Source organism: Malus domestica, chromosome 05 (assembly GCF_042453785.1).
Source record: "Malus domestica chromosome 05, GDT2T_hap1".
Lineage (NCBI taxonomy): Eukaryota > Viridiplantae > Streptophyta > Magnoliopsida > Rosales > Rosaceae > Malus > Malus domestica.
In genome coordinates this window covers 29499686-29525360 of record NC_091665.1, presented here as the reverse complement: position 1 = coordinate 29525360, position 25675 = coordinate 29499686, and the positions used below count along the sequence as shown (strand labels likewise).

The window sequence follows — 25675 nt, the reverse complement described above, 5'->3', positions numbered from 1 at the left end:
ACAACAATGTAAATGTTTTTAACAACTCGAGCTATATAAGATTACGAAATGTACTAGCCAATCACCATTTAGTTAAATTTGGCTTACTTTGTCATAACTAGATTATTAAGAGATATGCCAACATCAATGCATTTCCAATTGCAAAAGATTTGAGGTTAGATCTTACCTTGCATGCCTTTGAATCCAAGCCAGATCTCAAATCCAATGGTAATCATATCCATGGACTGATAACTTTTTTTCATTGACTGGTTTTGGTCAAAGTTAGGCAAAATTCCACCCTCATTTTCAAAAATTCACAAAAGTATCTGCCAGCATGTGGGTGCCAAGTGCTAACCACTTCTCTTTTTTTTCTTCCTTTATCCTTCTTTGCTTTTTGGCTAATTAAGTAGAGCAATTAGCCCTAATTGTAAAGTTAATCACCTGAAAGCTTTTAACCCATTTAAGCTTGTGAAGTTGATACAGCACACCACTGTGGTTGGATGCCTGCTTTCAAGGTTCAACTTTCAACAATGCCTTGCCTTTTCCCCTTCCCCTTCAAAGCCTGCCACAAGCAAGCATGCTCTACCCTCTTTGTTTTAATTCCCCAAGGAGACCAAGTGAGATGTCTCTGAGGCCCTTGTAAGCGGGATGTATATCTCCTTCTGTCTATCTCTCACATATCTCTCTTGTGACAAGGGGAGAGAAATATACAGACGGGGATAGAAGAATCTCCGCCTGTATACGCAAGGCATAAATACTATGAAAACTACAAAGAGAGGTTTAGGAGAAATGAACATGCAAACGAGATAGGTTTAGGAGAAATGAACATGCAAACCAGATAAAGTCTACATTTCTCATTTCATCTTAAATACACCTTTCAAATTCAGACATAAATCAAAATACACAAAGTTATGCATATTATGTTCCTGAAAGGATTACCAAGGTTTTTGAGAAACCGAAATAAACGAGTACCTAGTAGACTTTTGAGATTCTCAGTCATACAATGTATAGAACCGCTACTATTTGACAGCTAGAGACACTTGGAAACATAAACACTTTGCCGTGATTTATAATTTCCGAGAACAACTCCAAGAGAAAAAAAAATGAAGTTAACTTCTGTACCTGACTGCCCTAGAATATTACAGGAAAAATTCATCCCAAAAGATAGGGAAAACAGAAGGGCAGCGAGAAGGGAAGTTTGGAGTGCCGCTTCTGTACTGCCTCTTAGCCTTTGGTTCTCATAATTGTAATGCTGCCTTTCCCTCCTTCAGTGCGGATTTTAGTTTTTCCAACGACAGGCTTCCCTGAAAAGGCCGAAGTAGGGTAAGCTGCAGGTTCTTCCTGTTTTTGCTTTGCTTTTGAAGGTGGTGGAGTGCGGATCCGCTGGTTTATGTCCTTCAGAGTTACATCTCCATGGGCACCAGAGGGTTTAATGAAGGCAAATGGATATGCCACAGAAGTAGCCAACTTAGTGGGAGTCCGAATGTAAGACTTCCTACCTATGCATACAAACAGAGAACCTAGAGGATTGAATTTTCATTTCAAAAGTTTGAGAGCATAGTTTGTGATGATCCAGGCAAAGAATCCTGGTATGTGTGTGTGGATGGGTGGGTGGGGGTGTAGAGAGAGAGAGAGAGAGAGAGAGAGACATTTCTATAAGTAGGATAACTTTGAGGAAGGACGGGAAGCTGATAAAGAGAACATTGGATACAGGAAACAAAAAATGTCACGAACATGACAGTACCTTTAAAAATAACATTTTGAGGCGTTCGGGTAATTCGTTGTTGAACCACATTCACTTCATGCTCAGGTCGGAGGTCACATAACTCTGCAACAGAAAATTGAACTTGTATGCTTAGAATTAATTGAGGGATAAGGTTATAAAGGAACAAAGGCAAAAGTACAAATATAATGGAAAGAACCAAATGTAATTTACTTGTAATGTCAAGCTGAACATCTGATGCCCCAGCGAAATTCCTGAGTATCAAATAATAAAGCAATCAGATTATTGTACATTACTAAATGATTTTACAAAAAAAAAATATATATAGAGAGAGCTTCCAGAAGCATACAACTCATCAGGGCTGAAATGCATATCGGTATTGTTGAAGCATTCAGCAATCCACTCATCAGGTGACTGATCGAGGCCTTCAAAGCAAGATGAAGAAGAATTTCCTAACATAAATAATATGATTATCAGAAATCCTAGGCGTAAATGTTCAAGTAAATTTAGGAAGACATATTTTGGAAGAGACAAACCTGCAAACCCTGATACCCATTGCGATGCTTCAGAAAAAGCCTCTTCAATTGAATCCAACCTCTCCTAAATATAAAGCACAAAAATTAGGCTACGAAAAATACATGGCACATGTAATATGCTGTGTCTCCAAGGAAAAACTTAAGTTCCAAGTCTTTCAAATTCTGACTTCCAGGGCAAAAAATACAACTTGAAACTCCCTTATCAACACAAAACCCAGAGCTAGACTACTAGAGAAACTGCAACCCTGTAACATGTGCAGCACACCAATTTGACATGCCTACTTCAAATGGGTGGCAAATATAATGCAAAAGCCATCTTTCTACTGAACACCCAAATCACCATTGCAATGCAGTAGCATTGGGATAGAAAAGAATATGTACCGTCATGCCACAAATTGAATAGCAGTTTGGCACGCAGCCTAAGAACAATACAACGTTCCCAATAGATGTGATAATTCGGACAAGAAAGCACATACATTTGTATTCAAGAATGAAGATGACAACTCGTCACATGAAAGGGAAGGATCTAAATCTTGAGTGTCAAATTGTAGCATCCTGCGCCTCTTTATTTGCGAGAAGGACTGTTCTTCTGGTTCTGGTTCCTTGCTCCTATCATCTGAAATCCACTTGTTTGATATTAAACAACATAAAAGGGCAGTGTTCCTGAATTGCAGATACACGAAAAGCAAGAAAATGCCAAAGAACAATGAGGAGGGAAAATAACAAGGAAGCCTAACCTCTGAAGTTAACATGATATGCCAAATCTCCACAAGCCTTAACTGGTGTTGTTTCATCATCGAACATGTAGGAAATGTCTTCTTCGTTCTGTGGCACTCCCTTCCACATGCATTCAGACATGTCTGCTCAAAAGAATAGTACCAAGCAAGAAATCACTAACTTCATCCTTGTATAACAATATTATTAACAAATTACGAACTGCGGCGAGAACATACCATGGTTGGAGTCCTTTTGGGTAAGCTGATTATTCCTTCTCCAATTCCAGTGCTCACTATCGTCATTTCACACAGTAGAAAGGAAATTAAAATGATGTCAGAAATAAGTCCTAATATACTTCAGGTTACTGAAATGAAAACCACAAAACTGCAACCATCTCAAGAATGAGCCACAGTGGACATTTAAACAATGTAAATGATAAGCTCAGGCTCCAAGGCTGCATATGCAGCTTATATAGTTAATTTCTTCCAGAATTTACATTTTGAATATTTTCTTGTTTTTCAATTTCTCTTGACGCTGGTGGGTTCAACATAGCTGGAATGAAACAAATCAGTAACTAAAAGATCAATGTAACCAACGAAGCTGCCAATCGAAAACAAGCAGAATGGAATTGTACCCACACAATAAGCAGCATAACCTACAAGTAAAACCAAACAAATGTATCTTTCCCCAAGTGAGAAAAAGACCGTAAACACGAAAAAAAAGACTACTAAAGAAACAAATGATCCACTTCTAGGATGCTAAACTTGTATCAATAGAGGGATGCTTATGCAATAAGGATCTGGAAGTATAAAGACAGATATATATACTAGCAGAATCTGATAATCCGCATTTGGGGATTTTGCTTTAAGCCATACAGTACAAAAAATTAAGCTAAAAGCATAAAACAATGACCCACCAAGTAAAATCAGAGAGCCCACATCATCCTCAGCCATAAAGTCCCAAATAAATCACAACCTCTCCAAATAATTAAAAACCCAATCTGAAAAATTGAAGCAAACCCAATTCACAGAACCACCATCCAATCCCCCAAATCGAAATCCCCGCCTACATTGCCACAACAATCCCAAAACCCACAAAAAAAATCAACACTTTAATCACATAAAAACCCACATCCGAAAGAACCCAGAAGCCAAAACGACAGAAAGAAGGGGTATTTATATTTACTTATCATTATTGTAATCCATCTATGGAACAGCAACAGTAGCAGTAGCAGCAGCAGCAGCAACTCAACCGTCGTCGCCCAAATGCCAGACCCTCTTGCTTTCTCTCCACACACACACACACACACACACACTCTCTCTCTCTCTCTCTCTCTCTCTCTCTCTCTCTCTCTCTTTCTCTTCAACTTCTCTCACCAAAAGTAGCCGTTAAAGAGAGACCGATTTGCCGAGTATATATATTTGCATTATTCACTCTCTGTGACTGCTTGAGATGCGTGATTTCTGTCTGGGGGGACGAAGTAATAACCGGGCAAGCTTCTCTCTCTAGAGACTGTCTTTCTCTCTCCTCCTCCTCCTCTCTCTCTTGTATATGGAAGTTTTGATATATAGACATGGAAATATCACAGAGCACGCTTTTACTCTAGTGGACCCGCCAAGTCCGTTACTCGTGGGATTAGCCTTCCTAAATATTTATTTTCAGTTTTTTTCTTAATTTGCCTCATTGACTACTATTTTTCAGTATTTGTTTTAAATTATTATGGTCATTCACCTTAAGATTTGATCTAACGGTTTATGATTAAGCCACAATTATGCAGTAGTCGAATACATGTGATCGAGATTCCTTTTTTTGTTACGTTGGCTTATGAATTTCGTACCATAATAAGCATGTAGGTTTGTTAGGTTGTTATATCACGTATCTCTTTGAACGTACATTGGAGGACTTATCTTTATGATAAAATGATTACTTTGTAATCAAAACCATGTGATTGTGACTTGTATTTTTTTGTTTGTTTTATCTACTTATGGATTTCATACCATAATAAACATGTAGATTTATTAGGTTTTTCATCAACGTGCCTCTACACCGATTGCAACACACAACGATAAATCGAAAGGGAGAAAATGTACCTTATTTGGGTTGTTTTGAATAATGGGCTTGTAAGTGCGATTGAATTTCGTTATCAAATACAAATATCTTTTATCATGATATGACATAAAAATAATCAAAACTCTTATAGTAGAAATTATAGGCATAAAAGCTTTTCCTAAATTTTTAACCACCTAATAATGTAATTCATGGTGGACCCCGATATAAACATAAAACACACTTGCACCCTAATTTTTGGGATTATTTGGGTGTCTTGAGAGTTATTCTTTCACTATATATCATGTAAGTACAATGGCACGAAGCTTCACATTTTTTGTCCTTATTGTGTGTCCAACTTTTCACTTCGTCCCTGCAGTTTATTTCATCTTTGATATAATTTTGATTTTCATTTCATGGATTTTGATTCGCACTTTATGTCGTTTTAACCGTAAAAATGTTCAAAACAGTTTAAGGGCCACTCTAAACTTAAATTATTTTCATTATTAACCGTAAAAGGCTTGTTAACGATCAATCGACAATTAAAAGATACAAGTCTTATTTTTTTAAGAGAATTATTTTGTGGAAGTTGATTGATTAGTCCGTTTATAAAATGAGCATACTATTGATGTGTCATTCGTAATAGATCTAATCATTGTTGTAAACAAACCACTAGTTGGTGGTTTAGTGGTAAATAACGGACTGAGATGCTTATTTCAAACTAAAAACTAGATGTCTCGAGTTTGAAACTCGCTGTTGGTGTGGACACCATACTTGTGGCCAGGAGGAGGCTCGAATGCCTATGTGAGTATTCTCGGCCCCAAAAGAGGTGGATAATCATGACTTACCACTCGTTGTCCCCCTTTTAAAAAGAAAAAAAAAATCATTGTTGCAAACAAAATGCAATGGTGTTTTATCGATGCATTTTTTACAATATCCTACAAGGTTACGTTTTTAACACACTGTGTTCTTTAATGGACGTCTTGCACAAAAAAGTTAGGATCTGTTTGGTACTTTACTTGAACCCAACATTTTAAACTCAAAAACAATTTTCAAGTTTTAGGCCTTAAAAACTTGTTTGGTATGACTATTTAAAAAAAACTAAACTCAAGACTAACTCAAAAATATAATCTATTCTCTAAAAAACAAAAAGTGAGTTTTTAAACAAACTCACTCCTTTATTTTCTCTTCCTCGTCCCCTCTCACTCCAAATCTCTCTCTCTTTTCTTCTTTCTATCTTCCCCTTCTCTCTTTTTTAACCTTTTTCGTCTCTCCTCCAATCTGCTCTCTTCATTCTCTCGGTTCTTTCTCTCACTCATCTTCCTCTCTATCTCCTTCGATCATCTCTCTTCTTTCTCATTCCTCCAATCATGTCTTACTTTCTTTTCTCCTCTCTCAATCCGCCATAACCGTTGCCCATCCCTACCCTCGACCCCCTCTTTTCGGATCTCTTTATCCAGTTTAAGTTGTAAGATTTAAAATTTTTACATCGCATACCAAACAAGTTTTGAAGTCTTAAAGAAAATAATTTTCAAGAAAAGTGATAAAAAATTTCAAATATGATACCAAACAAACCCTATACCTTTTATTTGTTGGGTTGGGGGTTGGAAAAAGAAGGCCCAAAATACAAAAGGACCCATGGCTGTAGAAAAAGCTCGTTTAGGATTTAGGAGGCCCAAAGTCACAGCTGAAGCAGAAGAAAAAGAAGTGTACAAACAGATCTACCCGCCGAGATTTCGTCACTGAAACCCGAATCTTAAACTACGAATAAACCAGAGGAAAAAGATTTAACGCAGTTGCTGTATCTCTCTGTGCCTTTCGACACCGCTTGGTAGAGAAGCAAACAGTAAACCCATTACGTTTCACCAGCTAAACCAGAGAGATCCGAATTCATACAGGTCACTCGGATCCAGCAAAAATGAATATATTCAGATTAGCGGGCGACATGACCCACCTGGCCAGCGTCCTCGTCTTGCTCCTCAAGATCCACACTATCAAATCGTGCGCCGGTACCGCCATTTCCCATCTTTTCTCTCTCTGCATATTCATTTTGTAATTGAAATGCTTTGCAAGCAATGTTTTTTCGTGTTTAGCTGCATTTAAATTCTGTTTTGAATTGAACCCAGTTGAGATTTGAGGTTTTAATTCATTTAATCTTGTATTACATTGTATTTAATCATGTATTTAAGCATTTGAAGTTTGATTTTTGCTGAAAATAGCATTTGGGTTCTGAGTTATAACTGACAGTGGAAAATTCCAAAATGTTGGGGTTTTTGATAATTTAGAATGAGGGATAAAGTTGAATTTTTTTGTTGGCATTGAGTATTTGGGGTATGGGGGATTGGTTTATTGTTGCATTTTTCGCAATCCGAAATATTCAGAAATGGTCCCTTTTCGGGTCGTTTGTTTGGTTACAAGTACCGCAAGCATTGTTTTCTGATGTGTTTCGTTGTGTCCAGGTATTTCTTTGAAGACTCAAGAACTCTATGCCATTGTTTTCGCTACTCGCTACCTGGACATTTTCACCGACTTTATATCTCTGTATAATACCGTCATGAAGTTGGTATTCTTGGGGAGCTCATTTTCAATTGTTTGGTACATTAGGGAGCACAAGATTGTTCGCAGATCTTATGATAAAGACCAAGACACCTTCCGCCATGTGTTTCTTTTGCTGCCATGTGTGTTCTTAGCTCTAATAATCAATGAGAAATTCACCTTCAAGGAGGTCCGTTTGCATATTCTTTTAGTTTCTGTTTATTCATATTTGGTGCCTGTCACTGCTAAGCACTAATTGAAACTTTATGACTGGCTTTGCATCTTTTAGTTTAATCCTACTTAGTTCCTTACATGCTCTTTGATAATGTGGATCAGGTCTTGTGGACATTTTCATTATATTTAGAAGCCGTTGCTATACTTCCTCAGCTTGTGCTGTTGCAGAGAACGAGAAACATTGACAATTTGACAGGCCAATATGTGTTACTTCTTGGGTATATATTTTCAAAACAAACTTTTGATTTGTTATACCATATCAGATTTTTAGTTTCTTTCATTTCCTAATGCATAGCGGCTCAAATTGGCTCTTCTTCTTAGCTAAAGATTCTTTCTATAAGTTAATTCCTTTTTCTTTTGTTTTTTGTGAATATTTGGCATAGAAATATCCTCTGCTACAGTACCATTCGAAACTGTTTCTAATGCGATATGCTACCTACAAGATTTTATGTATGCTGATAGCGTCTTATGATATATTGTTTTGGTTCTTGAATTGATGTGCTTAAATACTTCTGCAGCGCATACCGAGCTTTATACATTCTCAACTGGATTTACCGCTACTTCACTGAACCACACTATGTTCATTGGATACGTATGACTCTCTCTCTCTCTCTCTCTCTCTCTCTCTCTCTCTCTCTCTCTCTCTCTCTCTGGTATTGTATTGATGCCCCTTGTTGTGCATGTGGTCTCGTATGCATTCACTTGCATATTTTCTGTTTCCATTATTTTGTAAAGATAGAGGTATTAGGTAGAGATGTTGTGATGTGATGCACACGTATTGTGCTTGATGATATGCTCAGTGGAGGCAGAACTATGAAGTATAATCTCGTGTGATATCTGCACGCATGTAGGCATCATTTGATGTTTAGTTGCCGGTGGTTATCTTGTGGAGTTTGCGTCTAAGGACTATAAATATACAGGACAAACATACATGCCACTATAACATTCATGTATTGAATTATTATTTATATGAATAACGTTCAATTTCTTTATATATATACATGTACACTTGTACTTGTTAGGGCGATTCATAGACCTATTGCTTTAATAAGTACTGCCTCTATTTCCTGTGAATTATCTGTTAAAATTAGGGCTTAGACCAATTTGTGCATATGTGGTACTTATATTAGCAACTGTTTACTCTTTAATTCGAAAGCACTTGTTCCCAACTTGTTTCTTCTACTTTTGTATGGTTTATCGAATTGTTAGAGTGTAAACTTAATTTTGTTCATTAGTGAATTTCGATAATTTTCTTGTTTTTAATGTGGGGAGTGTTATTTTGAGTGTAAGCCTTCACATTCTGAGTTCCTATACCACTTATTGAAACCAAAGTTGAGCTCATCAGCATCTTCCTGGAAGATTTGCCCTTTCTTGTTTGGGTACACTTTTCCTTTCCACCATAAACTATATGATTATGTTCTTTGGCCGTTGCAGCGTGGATTTCCGGGCTTGTTCAAACACTGCTGTATGCCGACTTCTTCTACTATTATTTCCACAGGTAAATATTCTTAGATGTTACAAAAATGTGTTTAGATTACGGTAATAGTTTGCATTCATCTGAGCCTTCCCTCTTATATATTTGTGTAATCGTGATCTGCAGCTGGAAAAACAACAAAAAGCTCCAGTTACCGGCTTGAGTTCAGCCACCCCTTACGCAGGCTTAGTTTTTCATCCATTGCCTTAGGATATTATGCAAAAGGATCACATACGTTGCTCGGGAAATGCTCATTATCATCGGACATTCAAAACTGTGTATTTTTTTTCCGTCTACCCTGTATTTTCCGTCTTACATGGTTTCTCGAAGCAACAACTGTTTTCGGTATCTAGGGACGTATACTTCTCAGAATATAATGTTTTCTGGATCATAATATATCATACTTCTCAGAATGTCTTATGCTTTGAGTCATGATATTCAATCGTTAACCCTCATTTGTGAACATTTTGAAGACTTTGTTTAACACAGTAGCTCTCGATCTCGCCCTCGAGAACACGTTTATTTCAAATATTCATCTCATCACAACTTCGTCACAATTATTACCAACAAACAGAAACTTAAGACTTAATAATTTTCTACAAAATATAGAAGTTATAAGAAAAAAAGGGTTTCAACAACTTTCATGATCACCCTCCAGTTTGGTGCAGCATGGCATCAATCTCATCGCCATCTTCCATCTCGAGCTAAAAAAAACACCAAAAGAAAGGAAAATGTGAACTGCAAACTCAATTAAAAATAAACAAATACTGAGTTCAGATTGAGAAACTGCTCAATATCTAACCTCCTCTGGAGTCTGCTCAGGCCGGAGTCTCCGGCCATCGAACAAGAAGGCAATCGAGTTCATGTCAACTGACTGCCGATCACAGTAGGCAGTCATGAGCTTCTTCAGCTGGGTCGTATGTTTAATTCTAAAATACACTTCATTACCATCCTATAAATTTAACAAAACTAGGAAGAATTATTATCAAAATTAGCAAATTAATCTTCAAAAATCACTAACAAGTAACAATCATGAAAATATTCACATGCAAACATGTGAATATGGAGAAGAACTTACCTATAACAGCATGTAACCATCACGATATTCCAAGTAAATCACTAACGCATGACAGTGTGTGATTGACTTGAGATATCGACTTAATAATATTCCATTATAGGTAAATTTCTTTTGTGAATATGTTGTATGTTGTATGTATACCTGCCCTTTGACTTTGAGGTTAATGTGGGCAGACTGATCCAGGGGTTTCTTCTGTGCCTCCCCCCCACCACCACTTCCACTGCCACCTCCACCTGTTGCTGACATCTTCCTACAATGTGGCCCTCTCTCTCTCTCTCTCTCTCTCTCTCTCTCTCTCTCTCTCTCTCACCCCTAAATTACTCTTTGGCACACATACACAAAGCCCTCTGATGCTTCAAACTTAAAAAGCAGGAGAGGAGTTCCTAAGCGTAATATAAACGCTACATAAGTGGATAGAGAGAGAGAGAGAGACGGAATCTTTGTTTGTAGCTGTAAAAGGTAAAAAGCTGTGTGATGTGAATCAGAATTGCCGGCTGAAATCGATTGAGAGGGAATCCGACGGGTGAGATTGCGCACGTGTAGGACTTTTGCAGTAGGATTGGATTCAAGAATCAATTTCATGCTTTTTCTTCCCTTTTTATGTAAAAACACGTGGTTTATGTATCATCTATATTTCCGTCACAACTAAAATTTTTTCTTCTTTATGGTGATGTGTATTTTCTATTAAAAAGAAGTTTTGGGGAGTTCTGATTGGATTTAATTCTTTGTAAATCTCATCCACTATTAAGTATAAAGTCAACCACAATTTGATTGTGCAGGTTGGTTTGAAGAAATTCTTCCGTGCACGCCTAAAACATTTAATGTCAGACCAAAGCCCTATTGTGGATGGAAGTAGAACCATGAGAAATTGGGTGAGCTTGAAATCTAGGGCGTGTGGTTCACATAGAATGTTATTGTGTCTCAGGCAAATGTATGAGGAGATATGGCAACTTGCACCTCAAAAATTTTTTGTTAGAGTATTTTTTGGACAAGATTAAACCATATGGATGGATTATTTAGGATCTTGATGGATGAGATTACTGAAGTTTTTAATTAGCTTTTGGCCCGACCCTAATTAATTGGATTGTTTTGCTACACATAACCCAACTTAAATTTGCTTTTTTCTTATTTATCAATTTGTCACTTGAACATCCAAGGTTATCACATTACTACCCTTCTTTCTTTTTTTCCCAACACATTACTACCCTTCTTTAAACCGAATCACTTTTTCCTTTGGACTGTCACTTTGTATTTCACTTTCTTTTTTATTATTAAGCCATTCTTTTTGTTTTATATTGGAAATATTCTTTTTATTAGGGCATTCTTTTGTTTTCATGTTTTTGAAGGGGAAATTTTATTTAAACCCATCTAACATATTTCTACACCTAATTTACTCTTCGCACCCATTTGATTTTTAACTAAACTATTAATATCTCTTTAAACCCAAATTTGATATCTAATAGACCCCAAAAACCCCAATTCAATATGTGGATTTATTTTTACACCCATTTGATTTTTAGAAGCTAAATTTGATGTGTTTAGGCCTAATTTCTTTGCATGGTTTTCCACAACTCAAAAGTTGATAATTCAATTGTTACTTGTAGAATATGCTTGCATGCTAAAAATCATTGTGAAAAGCGATGTGTATAGTTATGGGGTTGTCCTTTTGGAGATCATAACTGGGAAAAGGCCAGTGAACCCATCATTCACAGACAACCCCAACATCAGCACGCATGCCATATCATCCTCGTCAATGTCTCCATCCATTCTAGAGTCAACAACTTCAAGGATCATTCCTTTGCTATAAAGATCCCGCCGCCAATATACTATACTGTTGTTGTAGTTGGTCTGTTCGTTTTGAATACCAGGCCTTCGTCCACATACAACTTCTAGCATAAGAACACCAAATGCATAAACATCCATCTCAACATTAGCCATTCCAGTAAGAAATGTCTCCGGAGCCATATAGCCTGGCGTTCCTGCAATCTCATCTTCTAAACTCTAAAGAATTGAAATCAAACGAACAAAAAAAAATAATCATAAATTGAGTCATACCTTGGTTGGAGGATTCAAAACTTCAAAATCACCATCCATCAATAGAAAAACTTATTTTTCTCTATGAGAGCTATCAGGGTTTTAGCCGGAATGAAAGTATGATAAACAAATAATGATCGTAGGGTTTAATTATAATGTTTGGGTTTATTGATAAATTTGAGTTTTATTATTAATTTCATTTTGTATTTAATAGTAATTATGCAATAGGGTAAAATAGACAATTAACATTTAAAATTTTAAGTTGAGTGGTTGAATGGATTTAAATAAAATTTCTCTTTTGAAGTTTGAAATTTGTTCACAAACTCTGAAATGGGGTGTGTTTCTTTCAGCACTTGAATTCTCATTAGTGGATAGCCTTTCAGCTTGGACGTGCAACTAGTTTAACTAGCTGAGTTTGATTAAGATATAAATTTATCGGTTTCTTATAAATAAATAATCATTGAGCGATATACATACACACACATATATACATATATATTACACATATATACATATATATTACATATATATATATATGTTAATATATGTAATATATGTGTAAGGAATTGAATTCTCTGTGAAGATGCGGAGTACCAACGGTAAGACCCCATGGACTTCTATTCTAGTTTTGCATTGACAACCTTGATTAAATTTGTTAGATAGGTGGGAAGTAATGATACACAACGAATCCTGAACTAATAATATAATAATTCCAACCATCTAATTGTTGAATAAAGTGATCTACATATATTACTGTCAACTTAATGTTATTATGTTTGACTCTAAGCTCCAAATGATGCATATATGCCTCATCATCTTTATATATAAAAACTTCGACAGCTGCTAAATTTGTAAACACATGTTAAAAACGACAAATATAAAAACGTACGCCTGCCAGTGCCACCTGTGGTTGTGGATGCTTCTGTTTTGTGTGATCGCCTGCAGCCTCCCTCCTCTCTTTGACATGGTTGGTCTAGGTGTCTCTAGTTAACCCTAATTATATATATATATTATGTTAATTAAACATAATTAACATCGACTGGAGCAAGAAATTTTTATCTCCAATCTAAATTAAACATTTCAAAAGCTTGATTTAAACAAAATAATTATGAAATTAGAGGCCACACATTGCAAATATCTATCGAAGCTCTTAAACATGATCGAAGCTCTTAAACAATCTGTTTTATTACAAATAAAACTATATAGAGTTTTCATTAGAGCTTGTATGAAACAGAACCCTAGCTAGCTAGCTACTTCTTTAATATCTTTGCTTAATTACAACATTTTTCTTGATCAGTATTCATGATAACCTGGCATTCTCTGCTATTTTTGCTAGTACTAGTTGTACTAGTTGTACTAGTTGTCAGAAAGCATGATGTAGGCGAAGCAGCTGAGGACGACGTTAGTTTTGACCAAAACTACGTTGTCAGATATGGAAATGATCATTTCTTGAAACTAAACCAAGGAAGAGATGTTCAGATTTCTTTGGACCAAACTACGGGTTCTAATGTTTTCCCAAAAAAAAAAAAAAAACTACGGGTTCTAATTCTATCTAATTTCTTCACAGTACTTAGGGTAAATATATTATCTCCTTTTTCATGGTTTGGTAATTGTAATCTTATGTATAATATTAATGCATGCTAGGATCTGGATTTAATTCCAAGAACGGATATGGTTCGGGTTTCTTTGAAATGAAGCTGAAATTGCCATCAAGCCATTCTCCAGGAGTTGTCACAACATTTTATGTAAGCATATCGTATGACCTTACTTTTTGAAGGTGATTGGAAATCAAACAAACTTTGCAAGTTGCCCACCAACTACCCCCTAGCTAGGGTTTAATATCAAAGTTCCTTAATTTGTTGCATGCATAAAACTATGCATTAACTTCTTGCATGCATTATTTTGAAGATTAAATATTATTAAAACTGATTTTGGATTTGATGGATGGCATGCGCAGTTAACTTCACATCCAGATAATAAGCCTGGAAACCATGACGAGCTAGACTTCGAGTTCTTGGGTACCGATGGGCCAAATTATACCTTACAAACAAATATTTTTGCAAATGACAATGGGGAGAGAGAGCAGAGGCTTCATCTTCGGTTTGATCCCACCGAGGATTTTCATAATTATGGAATCCTATGGAACTATCGCCAAGTAGTGTAAGCAAACTCAGATACTACAAAAGACTGTAGCTTTCTTTATTGTTCCTTAATTGTTTAATCTTAATGTATATTCTTTGTTTACTTTTTCAGAAAATAGATAGCGGAATAAGAGTAAATACTAAAACGCGCATGCTAGATTAATTAATTTGTTGACCAACGTTTTAAAAGATGTGAAATTTACATATAGTTCGTGAAGCATGTTAATAAGTGAGAGATGTGGTATGATTAGTTTTATTGATATAATTCGTACATGCTTTTATGCTAGGTGTTTTGTGGATATAACATCCCAATTAGAGTGTTCAAGAACAATACAATGTTGGGAGCAAGGTACCCTGAACTGAAGATGTTTGTGGAAGGAAGCACATGGAATGGAGAATCTTGGGCATCACATGGCAGAAAAGTAAATTGGTCTCAGTCACCTTTCCAAGCACATTATCAAAAATTTAAGGAAAAATTAGTATCCGGTCCCTAGTTTTTACTGTTCATTAACTAAGACCTTATTAGTTCTCAAATTTTGATTCAAGTCCCTAGCATTAATGTGATAATGAATTTACATGTTTATTATATAGTTTTTTAATATAAATATTAGTAATTAATTTAGGGTTTAATACTCACACCTCTATTAAACTTCTAATTAATTTTCAATTCAAGCATTTTCAAAATAATAAAAAATTAAATTAAATTAAGTTTGTACCTATTAGTTATATATATATAAAGATTCACAATTTTTTAATCTTAAATGTACCCATTCTCAAATATATCAATTTGTTATATGTAAAATGTACCTTTTTTTTAATATAAAATCCATTCAAATTTTTTAATCCATGTTTAAATTTATATGGGTACATTCTTTTTCGTTGATTTGAGAATGTATCCATGTTTTCGTACAATAACTTTTTTTGTTAATTTTGGTAATGTACCCATACATATATGTATACACACACACACACAATATAATAGAGAGTATAATTTATATTTTATTATTTTTAATACCATAAATTATGGGTTTTATTTAAAATCTCATTAATATAAACAATTACAAATTTCAATTTTTAATTTTTAATTAAAAAAATATAGTAACTTACATTATTACATTAATGTCAGGGACCTCAATCAAAAACTAAAAACTAACAAAGTTTCAATCAAAGAATATTGATAGCTAGGGATCACATCCAAAGTGTCCCAAAATTTAATATAAATGGATGCCAATTTGGAGCCAAATGCTCTTCTCAATCCCATAACTATTGGTGGAACGACAAAGATTACTGGGAACTGACCGCAGAGCAGCAAAGATCTTATGAGAATGTGACTCAGAAATATCTGTTTTATGATTATTGTTCTCTCAGAAGAGAAAAATTCAAGGAATGCCAAGTGAAATAATTAAGCTGTAAATTGTCTATCTTTTTATTTTCAATATTATTCTTCTGTGTAACACTAGCTACTAATTCAATTCAATACAATAAAATCTAATCCGAATTCGATACTTATTTAATATTAAAATATTATGGAAAAATTTGTATTCTTGTTTGCAATATTCTTACGGCGGCCAATGTGAATACAAAAGTGGTACACAATGCATATAATTATTATGTAACATCCCACATCAACGGAGATGAGGTGATGTGCCTTATATGTACATGCCCACCTCCATATAGCACGAGACTTTTTGGGAACTCATCGGCTTCGGGTTCCATCGGAATTCCAAAGTTAAGCGAGTTCGGGCGAGAGCAATCCTAGGATGGGTGACCCACTGGGAAGTTATCATCTAAGTTTCCAGAAACAAAACCGTGAGGGCGTGGCCGGGGGCCAAAAGCGGACTATATCGTGCTACGGCGAAGTTAAGACTAGGATGTGATAGAATGGTATAAGAGCCATTCTGTCGTGCGGTGCGAGTGTTCCAGCTAGGACATCGGGCCCCTAAGGGGGTGGATTGTAACATCCCACATCGACCAACGGAGATGGGGTGATGTGCCTTATATGTACATGCCCACCTTCATATAGCATGAGGCCTTTTGGGAATGGGTGACCCACTGGGAAGTTCTCATGTGAGTTCCTAGAAACAAAATGGGAGGGCATGGCCAGGATCCAAAGCAGACAATATCGTGCTACGACGGAACCGGTCTGGGATGTGACATATTATGGCTGCTCATTGTAAGTTTAGTCCACTATCATATTCCAGTGTAGATAATATGTATTAAAGATAAAATTAACATTTTACTAATTAATGAGAGATGACCATTCTATGACTAGCTTGCTACATATGTTGTGTTACTCAAACATATTCCCCTTTTTACCTTTTGGCATTTTTCTTTCATTTAGGTTTCTACCTAGACATAGAGCTTTAAAGGATCAAAGTAATTTTCAACGCCAGTCTAAAAAAATCTACCTTTCACATTATACATTCCTTTTGTTCATACCAGTGAGAGTCAACCAACACCTACTACACGGTATTCTTCCCGTTTAACTTAGCTATCAAAGGCACACTGAAAGATCTCTTCAAAAGTTGAAATGAGAAGCGGGGCCATGGCCTTTTATCCAAGCAACACCAATAGGTGAAGTCAAAAGCATGCAAGTAACAAGTAACAAAGTTGGTGAAGACTCTCGATCATGATATATGACTCACACTCGTTTTTGGATTTTTTGTGTTGTTAGGAAAACCTTCAACGGCTTAAATCATCATCTATATATATTGCTTGCACCACCATAACCACACAGGCACCAGAACAACCTAAAACCTGATAGCAATCTCCCTCTACACGTTTAGCTTATAACTAATGGCTTTTTCAGTGATCTCTGTGTTTTTTCTTCTACTTGGTGAGATATTTGCAGCTGAAAATGATGACATTGCTTTCGATAAAAAATATGAGTTCATATGGGGAAATGATCACATCTTGTCTCTGAATCAAGGGAGAGAACTCCAGCTTACGTTGGATAATCGTTCCGGTTATCATCTTCATCTTCTTATTTTTGTTAGATATGCGAATGATATTTCATGATTAACTATCTTTTAATATTTTCATTTTGATAGTTATGATGATTATCACGTTTCTTTCTATCAAGTAAATGGCATGTGCCCTATAGGTATATATATCGACCTTGTGTGACATAATTTGGTCTCTATTTTGCATGATTTTTTGAAAAACATGTCCAACAAACCCTAGATGTTATGGAATGTACCTCTAGGAAATTAGAACACATGTGAGATGACTAAGGATTTTGTAAGTCTTCTTACTTGTGAGTCTTTCATGCTATAAAAAAACATTTATATAAAAGAGCTAGTAACAAAAAAGAAAAGAAAAAAGCAATTAGTGTTTTCGATTAATTACGTTTGGCTTTATGAACTCTTTCCTCTGTTCTAATATTTGAATAGCTACTTGGTCATTGCAGGGTGTAAATTTGCTTCGTACCTAAACTACAGTTCTGGGTTCTTCCATATGAGGATGAAGATACCAGGGAATAATAATACTGCAGGAGTTGTCACAAGTTTTTATGTGAGATATATTTTTCCATAATTCTCTTTATTATAATATAGATTTGTTTTCCTTTTTGTGATGTATCCTCATGTTGCCATGGAATCTAATTTTCTTAAATTAATATACATCATACACATATGCAGCTAATGTCAAAGGCTAGTGCTAGTCAGCATGATGAACTGGACTTTGAGTTCTTGGGTAACATAGAAGGCCAGCAAATCACATTGCAAACAAATGTGTTTGTAAATGGTGTGGGGGACAGAGAGCAAAGGATTAACCTATGGTTTGACCCAGCAGGAAATTTCCACGATTACAAAATTATTTGGAACCCTCATCAAGTTGTGTAAGAATCAATCTCCCATCTCTCCAATACCATGAAATATATCGTTCTCTTGTTAGACTATTCTTTACTTATCGATCATGTAAACGTGAGGTCCAAATTTACAGTCTCTTCTTTATTTGCAGATTTTTCATCGATGACACCCCAATTAGGGTTTTCAAAAATTACACAAACTATGGAGTTCCGTACCCGACGCAGCCAATGCGAATCGAAGCAGCCTTGTGGACTGCAGATTGGGCAACTTTCGGGCATAAGATAAATTGGACTTACGCACCATTTGTAGCTCACTGCCAAGGATTTGACATAAGTGGGTGCTCAGCACAGAACTCCGATGTTGAAGAATGTTATAGCTCCAATCATTGGTGGAACAACATGGAGTATTGGAACCTAAATTCTACCCAACAGAAGGCATATGAGAATGTGAGAAAGAAATACATGAACTACGACTACTGTGATGACAAGGCTAAGTACCCTTCCGGGCTTCCCCGAGAGTGCGTTATTCAGAAAAATGGTCGGCTACATAATGGTCAGAAATATTAGAATACAAATAAACAAGGGAAACAATTTACCAAAAGAATAAAGGGAGAAATAATACTTGTAATAAAGTACCAATTGGTGCTGTAGCTATCTCAGATGAAATTTATTGGTATTTTCTGAAGAACATGCTTTTTACTTATTAAATAGGATGGTTAGAAATTTGGGAAATTTTTATATGTATGTGATGCATGATTAATTGACTAATTAATTACTTTTATCATACTTAGGCAGCTATGCCATTGCAATTTGATGACTTGAATAACAAAGTACATTCATCTGCTGAACATGAATTACAGACAGCCAGTTTTTTGTTGAAACAAAAAGTTGTTGAAACAAAAAGCCGTCTTTTATCAGTTTTTTAATTAGTCTTCTATTGTTTTTATTTATTTATTTATTTTTTACAAATGATCAACGGGATAATTAAGTATCTTTGTAACTATCCATATCGTTTGTCAAAAGAGTTTAAGACAAACATGCACAAACTAGGTTTTTTTTTTTCTTTTTCTTTTGAACAGAACACAAACTAGTTAACTAAGGAAGGATTAGGCTTTTTGTTCAGATATGGTGTAAGGATTACTATGCCTTTTATGATTACGAATATATTTCTCTATTTATTTGTCTCAGAAATGAGACTTTAAGGAATGCTAAGTAAAATGGTTCAGTTGTTAATGTGGGTTTAGTAACCTTTATTGCCTAATTACAACAGTAGGACAGCCAAACCGCAATAAGTTGTGACGTCAGAACCTTTTTTTGTACGAAAACCCTATTATGCAACGTCCAAAAACTTCGATAAAAACTTGTACAAGATTGTTCTTGCTATTGAGTAACAAAATAATATTGTTAAAAGATACATATATACACCCTTTCTTTCAAGCAGGCCACTTATCGGAATGCAGTCCAGAATAATAGTGACGATGTATATATAAATATATCTTTGATGCTGCCACTTTGAAATGTCTACTTTCAACCGCTGTTTCACCTCTCAAAATGCAAAGTTGGCTTGACGAGCGCAGATGTCAGAGAACAATAAAACCAAATATCTCTTTCTTGTCCTTCTGCTTAAGGGGCAAAGAGAAGCACTTTTGCTACTGAGAAAGCGAACGGTCAACGAGAAGGTTCAAGATTTAGCCGAGTGTAAATGAAACGAGATTCTCATAGTGAGACGTTTCGCTAAATTTCAATATTAGGCCATTTTGGATTGCATTATTTTGTCACTTAACACGTCAAATGGCAAAAATTATAACTACATAATTTGGTCAAACTATGCATGAGCGTACCCTGGCTTGCTTTGCAAGCTTATACTTATTCGGTTGTTTTGATACAAACAACAATATTTAGTCCTCTTTAATTATTTCGGACGTCAAACTTTACTCAAAGCTAACCTGAATGGAGTCTTAAGTTTCTACATTTTTTTTGGACGAAAACCGAGTCTTTACATTTAGACTTTGAGCATTCGACCGTATTTCACAGCATCCAAACCGGTAAGTAATCTAACGATTTAAAATATAACACATCAGCAATAATTATGTTTAGTTTGTTTTTACTAGAAGCTAAATGATTTCCACGTTTAACTATTGCCGTCAGGGTTTGGGTTTCTTCGTCAGTTTTTGCATTGGTGCGTCTTCCTCAGTTTGTCGTGGTCTTAATTATTGAGAGAGCTAAACCAGTCACAAGTTCGTTACAACAGTAAATAGTTAATTGTGGTATTTGTGTAATTAGGTGTAGAAGATAAGGGTACTGATGTAATGAGCCTTTGTGGCTATATATATTCTTGTGTACTGTCAATTAAGTTTAATCAATGAAAATATCCCTTTTAACATTTTCTACATGGTTTCATCGCCAACCTCCTCCTGGCATTCCTCGATCCTCCATTTCTTCCGCTCAGTTTCTCAGATTTCTGTTCAATTTGATTGAAGTTCTTCGTTGATTTGGTATTCTGATCACTGTTCTTGATCGGTAATGACGTCTTTGAGTCGGTGATATCTGGATTTTCTTCTTCTCACCGCTTTCATTTCTCGATCGATTCCTCGCTCGATTTCTTGATCGATTTTGTGCTCTCCATCTTTGATCGATTTCTCGCTCGATTTCCTGATCGATTTCTCTTTTCTCAAATCTCGAATCTTGCTTCTGTATATCATGGCTTCCCCCTCTCACTCTTCGTCTCCGATTAACTCACCACTATTACCAAACCCTAATTTTTCTGCAAATTCTCTACCTCAGAACTCGTATATGTCTCTTACGATTCAAAATAGTGGTAGCATGATGCCAATCAAACTCAAACGCACCAATTATCTCCCATGGCGTGCGTTATTTGCTCATATTTTGCACTGGTACAAACTTCTTGGTCTCATCGATGGTACTGAGCCATGTCCGGCTCCACTTCTTCCTGATTGATCCTTGAATCCAGCATTTGAGCAGTGGTTTGAAAAAGATCAAAATCTCTTGATCTGGCTTAACTCGACCTTATCTGAAGATCTCATTCCCTTCACAGTAGGTGTTTCCACATCTCGAGAGCTTTGGCAGAAGCTTGAACAACGTTTTGGTGGAGTTTTTGAAGCTCATGTCCACCAGCTTCGCTCTCGTCTTCAATCAATTCAAAAAGGCTCTTAATCGATCTCGGAATATCTACAACAAATCAAGGAAATTTCAGATTCTCTCAATGCTGCTGGCGCAACTATATCTGATTGTGATCTAATTGCTGCAACACTTCACGGTTTTCCTGATGAATTCGAGTTCTTTATTGACTCCATCATGTTGCGTTTGTTTTCTACTTCTCTTGATGAATTGCATGGTCTGTTGCTGACAAAAGAGATCTCCATGGCTCGTCGCAGGCAAACTCTGTCCACCGCTGCTACTGAGCCCTTTCAGGCGTTCTCTGTTCAATCCCAGGCACCTTTACTGCCAACGCCTTCTCCACAGGCCTTTGCTGCATATAGTCAACCTTTTCAATCTTCTTTCCGTTACAATTCTAATCAAGGCAGAAACAATTGCAATGTTTCCAGATGTAATCACAATTTTCGTACTAATCGTGGACACTAAACTGGTACTTATCGTGAAGGTCAATCTCATGCATCTTATCCAGGCTCCCGGTCTACCAACCAAGGCTCTTCATCTACTCACAAGAACACATGTCAAATCTGTGGCTCTACCAGCCATGAAGCCATTGACTGTTTTGACATGATGAATCCTGAGATTTTTGGACGGGTGCTACTAGCCAAACTTGCAGCTCTTTGTGCTCACTACTCATCCAAACCATCCCCATCTTAGCTGTTAGACTCTGGCCCCACATCACATATCACAAATGACATTACCAATCTCTCAGTCGTCTCTCCCTACACTGGTGAAGACAAAGTCTATATAGGAGATGGTAAAGGTCTGTCTATTCACAATATTAGTACCCCTTCTTTAAATACATCTCATACTTCCTTTAAGTTGAGTAATGTATTACATGTAGCTGCTATGAAACACAACTTATTATCCGCCTACCAATTTTTAAAAGATAATAATTGTGCCTTGACTCTTGACCCTGATGGATCCACTGTAAAGGATCATGTTTTGGGGAAGACGCTTTTGCGGGGACAGGTTAAAGATGGTTTCTATCCTTTTTAAAGCTCTAGTCATCCCGCTTCTTCATCACCCTTGACTTTCATAAGTGTCAAAGCTACTGTACAGATTTGGCATCGAATGTTGGGTCATTCATCTCCTTCTATCTTTCGCAAGGTTCTTTCAGGCAATAAGCTTGGTGCAAGGCAGGACTACTAGTGATATTTTCTATTCAGATTGTGCTTTAGCTAAAAGTCACAAGCTTCCTTTTGGATCTGCTAGTTCTACAACTACTCAAAGCCTCCAATTGTTACACTGTGATCTTTGGGGTCCTGCCTCCATCACTTCACCTAGTGGTTTTAAGTACTACTAGTTGCTAGTAGATGATTACAGTAGATATAGTTGGTTATTTCCATTAAAGGCTAAATCTGATGCTTATTCTACTTTCGTTGTATTCAAACAATATATGGATAATCTACTTGGAAATAAAATCAAGGTTGTGCATTTAGATTCCGAGGGTGAATTCATTGGTGCTATGTTTCAGTCTTTTCTTCATACTTATGGCATTGTTCATCACTTAACATGTCTTCACACCCCTGAACAAAATGGCTGTGCTGAACGAAAGCACAAACACATTGTGGAAACTGCCAGAACATTACTTGTTGCTTTTAATATTCCACATCTCTATTAGGTGGAAGCTTTCTCCACAACTGTGTACTTTATTAACAGATTACCAATCTCTGGACTCTCTAAATCTCCTTGGGAATTGTTATTTTTCAGGCCACCAGATTACTCCCGACTTAAAGTCTTTGGTTGTAGATGTTTCCCGTGGCTCAAACCTTATACTCATTCCAAGTTGGACGCTAAAAGCAAAAACTGTGTTTTTTTGGGATACAGTTTATAACACAAGGTTTATCGATGCCTTGACCCAGTCACTAGTCGTATCTATATTTCTCGACATGTACAGTTTGATGAAGCAACATATCATTTTCAGTCTCCTCCCACCAGTCTAGTTATCTCTTCAGAATCTATTTCAGCTCCCATGGATCTGCAGTTCTCCGTTCGTAATAGAATTGGTGTTCCTTCTGGATCTTCAGTTCCAGATTTGAGATCCAATTCTGATTGTTCTTCTTTAGGTTCACACATTGGTCATTCTCAAGGTCCCATTCCAATACAGAATCTCCGCATGCTGCATCACTCTCTTCCAATGCACCAATTATTTCCTTACCCCCTACCAATACTCACCCTATGATCACTCGCTCTAAAGCTGGTATCTTCAAGCCCAAAGTATATGCAGCTACCAAACATCCTCTTCCATCTGGTATTGACTTTGTTCCAAATACATATTTGCAAGCATCTAAACATGCTCACCGGAAATCTACCATGCAAGATGAGTTCAACCCCTTACAATCAACAGGAACTTGGACACTTGTTCCTCCATCTTCCTCCTACAATGTTGTTGGTTGCAAGTGGGTTTTCCGAATAAAGAAGAAACCTGATGGTACTATCGAGAGATTTAAAGCTCGTCTGGTTGCAAAAGGGTATCATCAGGAAGAAGGAATTGATTTTCAAGAAACCTTCAGTCCTGTGGCTAAACCAGTCACAATTAGAGTCATTTTGTCACTTGTTGTGCAGTTCAATTGGTTTTTAAATCAATTAGACATAAGTAATGCCTTTCTTCATGGTGATTTAAAGGAAGATGTATACATGCAGCAGCCTCTAGGTTTCACTGATCTCAGTATGCCACATCATGTCTGCAAATTACGGAAATCCCTTTATGGTCTCAAACAAGCACCTTGAGCTTGGTTTGACAAACTGTTTCAAGCTCTTATTCAGCTTAGTTTTAAGCAATCTTCCTCAGATGCTTCCTTATTTGTTCTTCACAGTACAACTCCTGTCATGGTCATTGTATATGTCGATGACATATTAGTCACTGGACCTGACTCTTCCTTATGCAATCTATTTATTCAAAAACTCAGTGCTATTTTTCCAGTCAAAGATTTGGGTCCATTGCACTACTTCCTGGGATTAGAGGTTCAATGATCATCCACATGTCTCTTCCTTCATCAAACCAAGTATTTACTAGATCTTCTCAGAAAAACCAATATGGATGGTGCAAAGCCTTGCTGCACTCCACTTGGCTCTAATAAATTGGATCACACTGGTCCTCTTTTGTCCAATCCAACTGAGTATCGATCTATTGCAGGTGGTTTACAATATTTGACATGAACGCGTCTCGATATTTCTTTTACTGTGAATCAAATCTGTCAGTTCATGCATGCTCCTCGAGACCAACACATGCAAGCTGCAAAACGAGTTCTTCGTTATCTCAAGGGTACTGTGTTTGAAGGACTATGGTTCAAAAATGGTGCAACTAATCTTAACGCGTTCTCAGATGCAAACTGGGCTGGCTGTCTTTTTTATAGACGTTCCATTAGTTGTTACAATGTCTTTTTGGGATCCAACCTAATCAGTTGGAGTGCCAAGAAACAAGCTATTGTGACACGATCATCAACGGAAGCAGAATACCGTTCTCTTGCACACACTACCGCCGAACTGACTTGGATATGCAAAATCTTCCGTGACATTGGTTTCCCTCTCTCTTAGGTTCCTACCCTCTGGTGTGACAATATTTCAGCAATCTCCCTTGCTTTTAATCCGGTATTCCATGCCAGAACCAAACATGTGGAGATCGATTATCATTATATTCGAGAGTTGGTCTTGGCTAATCTCATCAAGGTTAACTTTGTTTGCAGTCAGGATCAGTTAGCTAACATTCACACAAAATCTTTTTCCAAAAGTCGATTTCAGCATCTTAAATCCAAGCTTCCTCAGTTGATCCCAAGCTCAACTTGAGGGGGTGTATTGAGAAAGCTAAACCAGTCACAAGTTAGTTACAACAGTAAATAGTTAATTGTGGTATTTGTGTAATTAGGTGTAGAAGATAAGGGTACTGATGTAATGAGCCTTTGTGGCTATATATATTCTTGTGTACTGTCAATTAAGTTTAATCACTGAAAATATCCCTTTTAACATTTTCTACATTAATTTCTCCTCCATCACGAGATTCACTACCAATCTTTGCCTTGTTTTTGGCTTAACAAGAGATGGAAATTGGCTTATGGTTTGAGGAATCTTCACATCCTATAAGCCAAAGATAATTTGTTCATTATTGGGGAAGAAGAAGGATTACATCTGTAATCGCTGCACAGAACCTCTTGACGAAGGTTACAGGGTTTTTGTTCATCATTTTAACGTACTGA

The 25675-nt window shown here is 36.5% G+C and overlaps 5 protein-coding genes across 6 annotated transcripts; 3 read left to right on the top strand and 2 right to left on the bottom strand.

The window, feature by feature from the left end:
* Positions 1–807: 807 nt before the first annotated feature.
* Positions 808–4522, bottom strand: LOC103435979 (protein XRI1). 2 transcript variants are annotated; one of them, XM_029102495.2, is made up of 9 exons: positions 4141–4522; positions 3192–3247; positions 2976–3098; positions 2715–2854; positions 2239–2302; positions 2052–2154; positions 1916–1956; positions 1724–1807; positions 808–1478 (listed from the first exon to the last, which is right to left on the bottom strand). In XM_029102495.2, exons 1-9 carry the CDS (start codon positions 4158–4160, stop codon positions 1204–1206), a joined length of 906 nt encoding a protein of 301 aa, XP_028958328.1. In that variant the 5' UTR covers positions 4161–4522; the 3' UTR covers positions 808–1203. The 2 variants fall into 2 exon arrangements, with proteins under 2 accessions (XP_028958328.1, XP_028958329.1); XM_029102496.2 differs by having other exon boundaries at positions 2052–2127; positions 4141–4508.
* Positions 4523–6708: 2186 nt separating this feature from the next.
* Positions 6709–9657, top strand: LOC103435841 (ER lumen protein-retaining receptor). Its single transcript, XM_008374263.4, has 6 exons — positions 6709–7010; positions 7461–7726; positions 7873–7988; positions 8289–8362; positions 9205–9268; positions 9371–9657. Exons 1-6 carry the CDS (start codon positions 6920–6922, stop codon positions 9405–9407), a joined length of 648 nt encoding a protein of 215 aa, XP_008372485.3. The 5' UTR covers positions 6709–6919; the 3' UTR covers positions 9408–9657.
* Positions 9658–9719: 62 nt separating this feature from the next.
* Positions 9720–10755, bottom strand: LOC103435843 (small ubiquitin-related modifier 1-like). The gene is made up of 3 exons (XM_008374264.4): positions 10464–10755; positions 10047–10196; positions 9720–9948 (listed from the first exon to the last, which is right to left on the bottom strand). Exons 1-3 carry the CDS (start codon positions 10566–10568, stop codon positions 9892–9894), a joined length of 312 nt encoding a protein of 103 aa, XP_008372486.1. The 5' UTR covers positions 10569–10755; the 3' UTR covers positions 9720–9891.
* Positions 10756–12939: 2184 nt separating this feature from the next.
* Positions 12940–15899, top strand: LOC103435980 (putative xyloglucan endotransglucosylase/hydrolase protein 1). The gene is made up of 6 exons (XM_070821864.1): positions 12940–12955; positions 13693–13857; positions 14001–14101; positions 14314–14514; positions 14785–14983; positions 15736–15899. Exons 1-6 carry the CDS (start codon positions 12940–12942, stop codon positions 15897–15899), a joined length of 846 nt encoding a protein of 281 aa, XP_070677965.1.
* A 1334-nt stretch (positions 15900–17233) lies between these two features.
* On the top strand, positions 17234–19006 carry LOC139195944 (xyloglucan endotransglucosylase/hydrolase protein 2-like). Its single transcript, XM_070821640.1, has 4 exons — positions 17234–17462; positions 17907–18010; positions 18136–18335; positions 18458–19006. Exons 1-4 carry the CDS (start codon positions 17294–17296, stop codon positions 18870–18872), a joined length of 888 nt encoding a protein of 295 aa, XP_070677741.1. The 5' UTR covers positions 17234–17293; the 3' UTR covers positions 18873–19006.
* The last annotated feature ends 6669 nt before the right edge of the window (positions 19007–25675 follow it).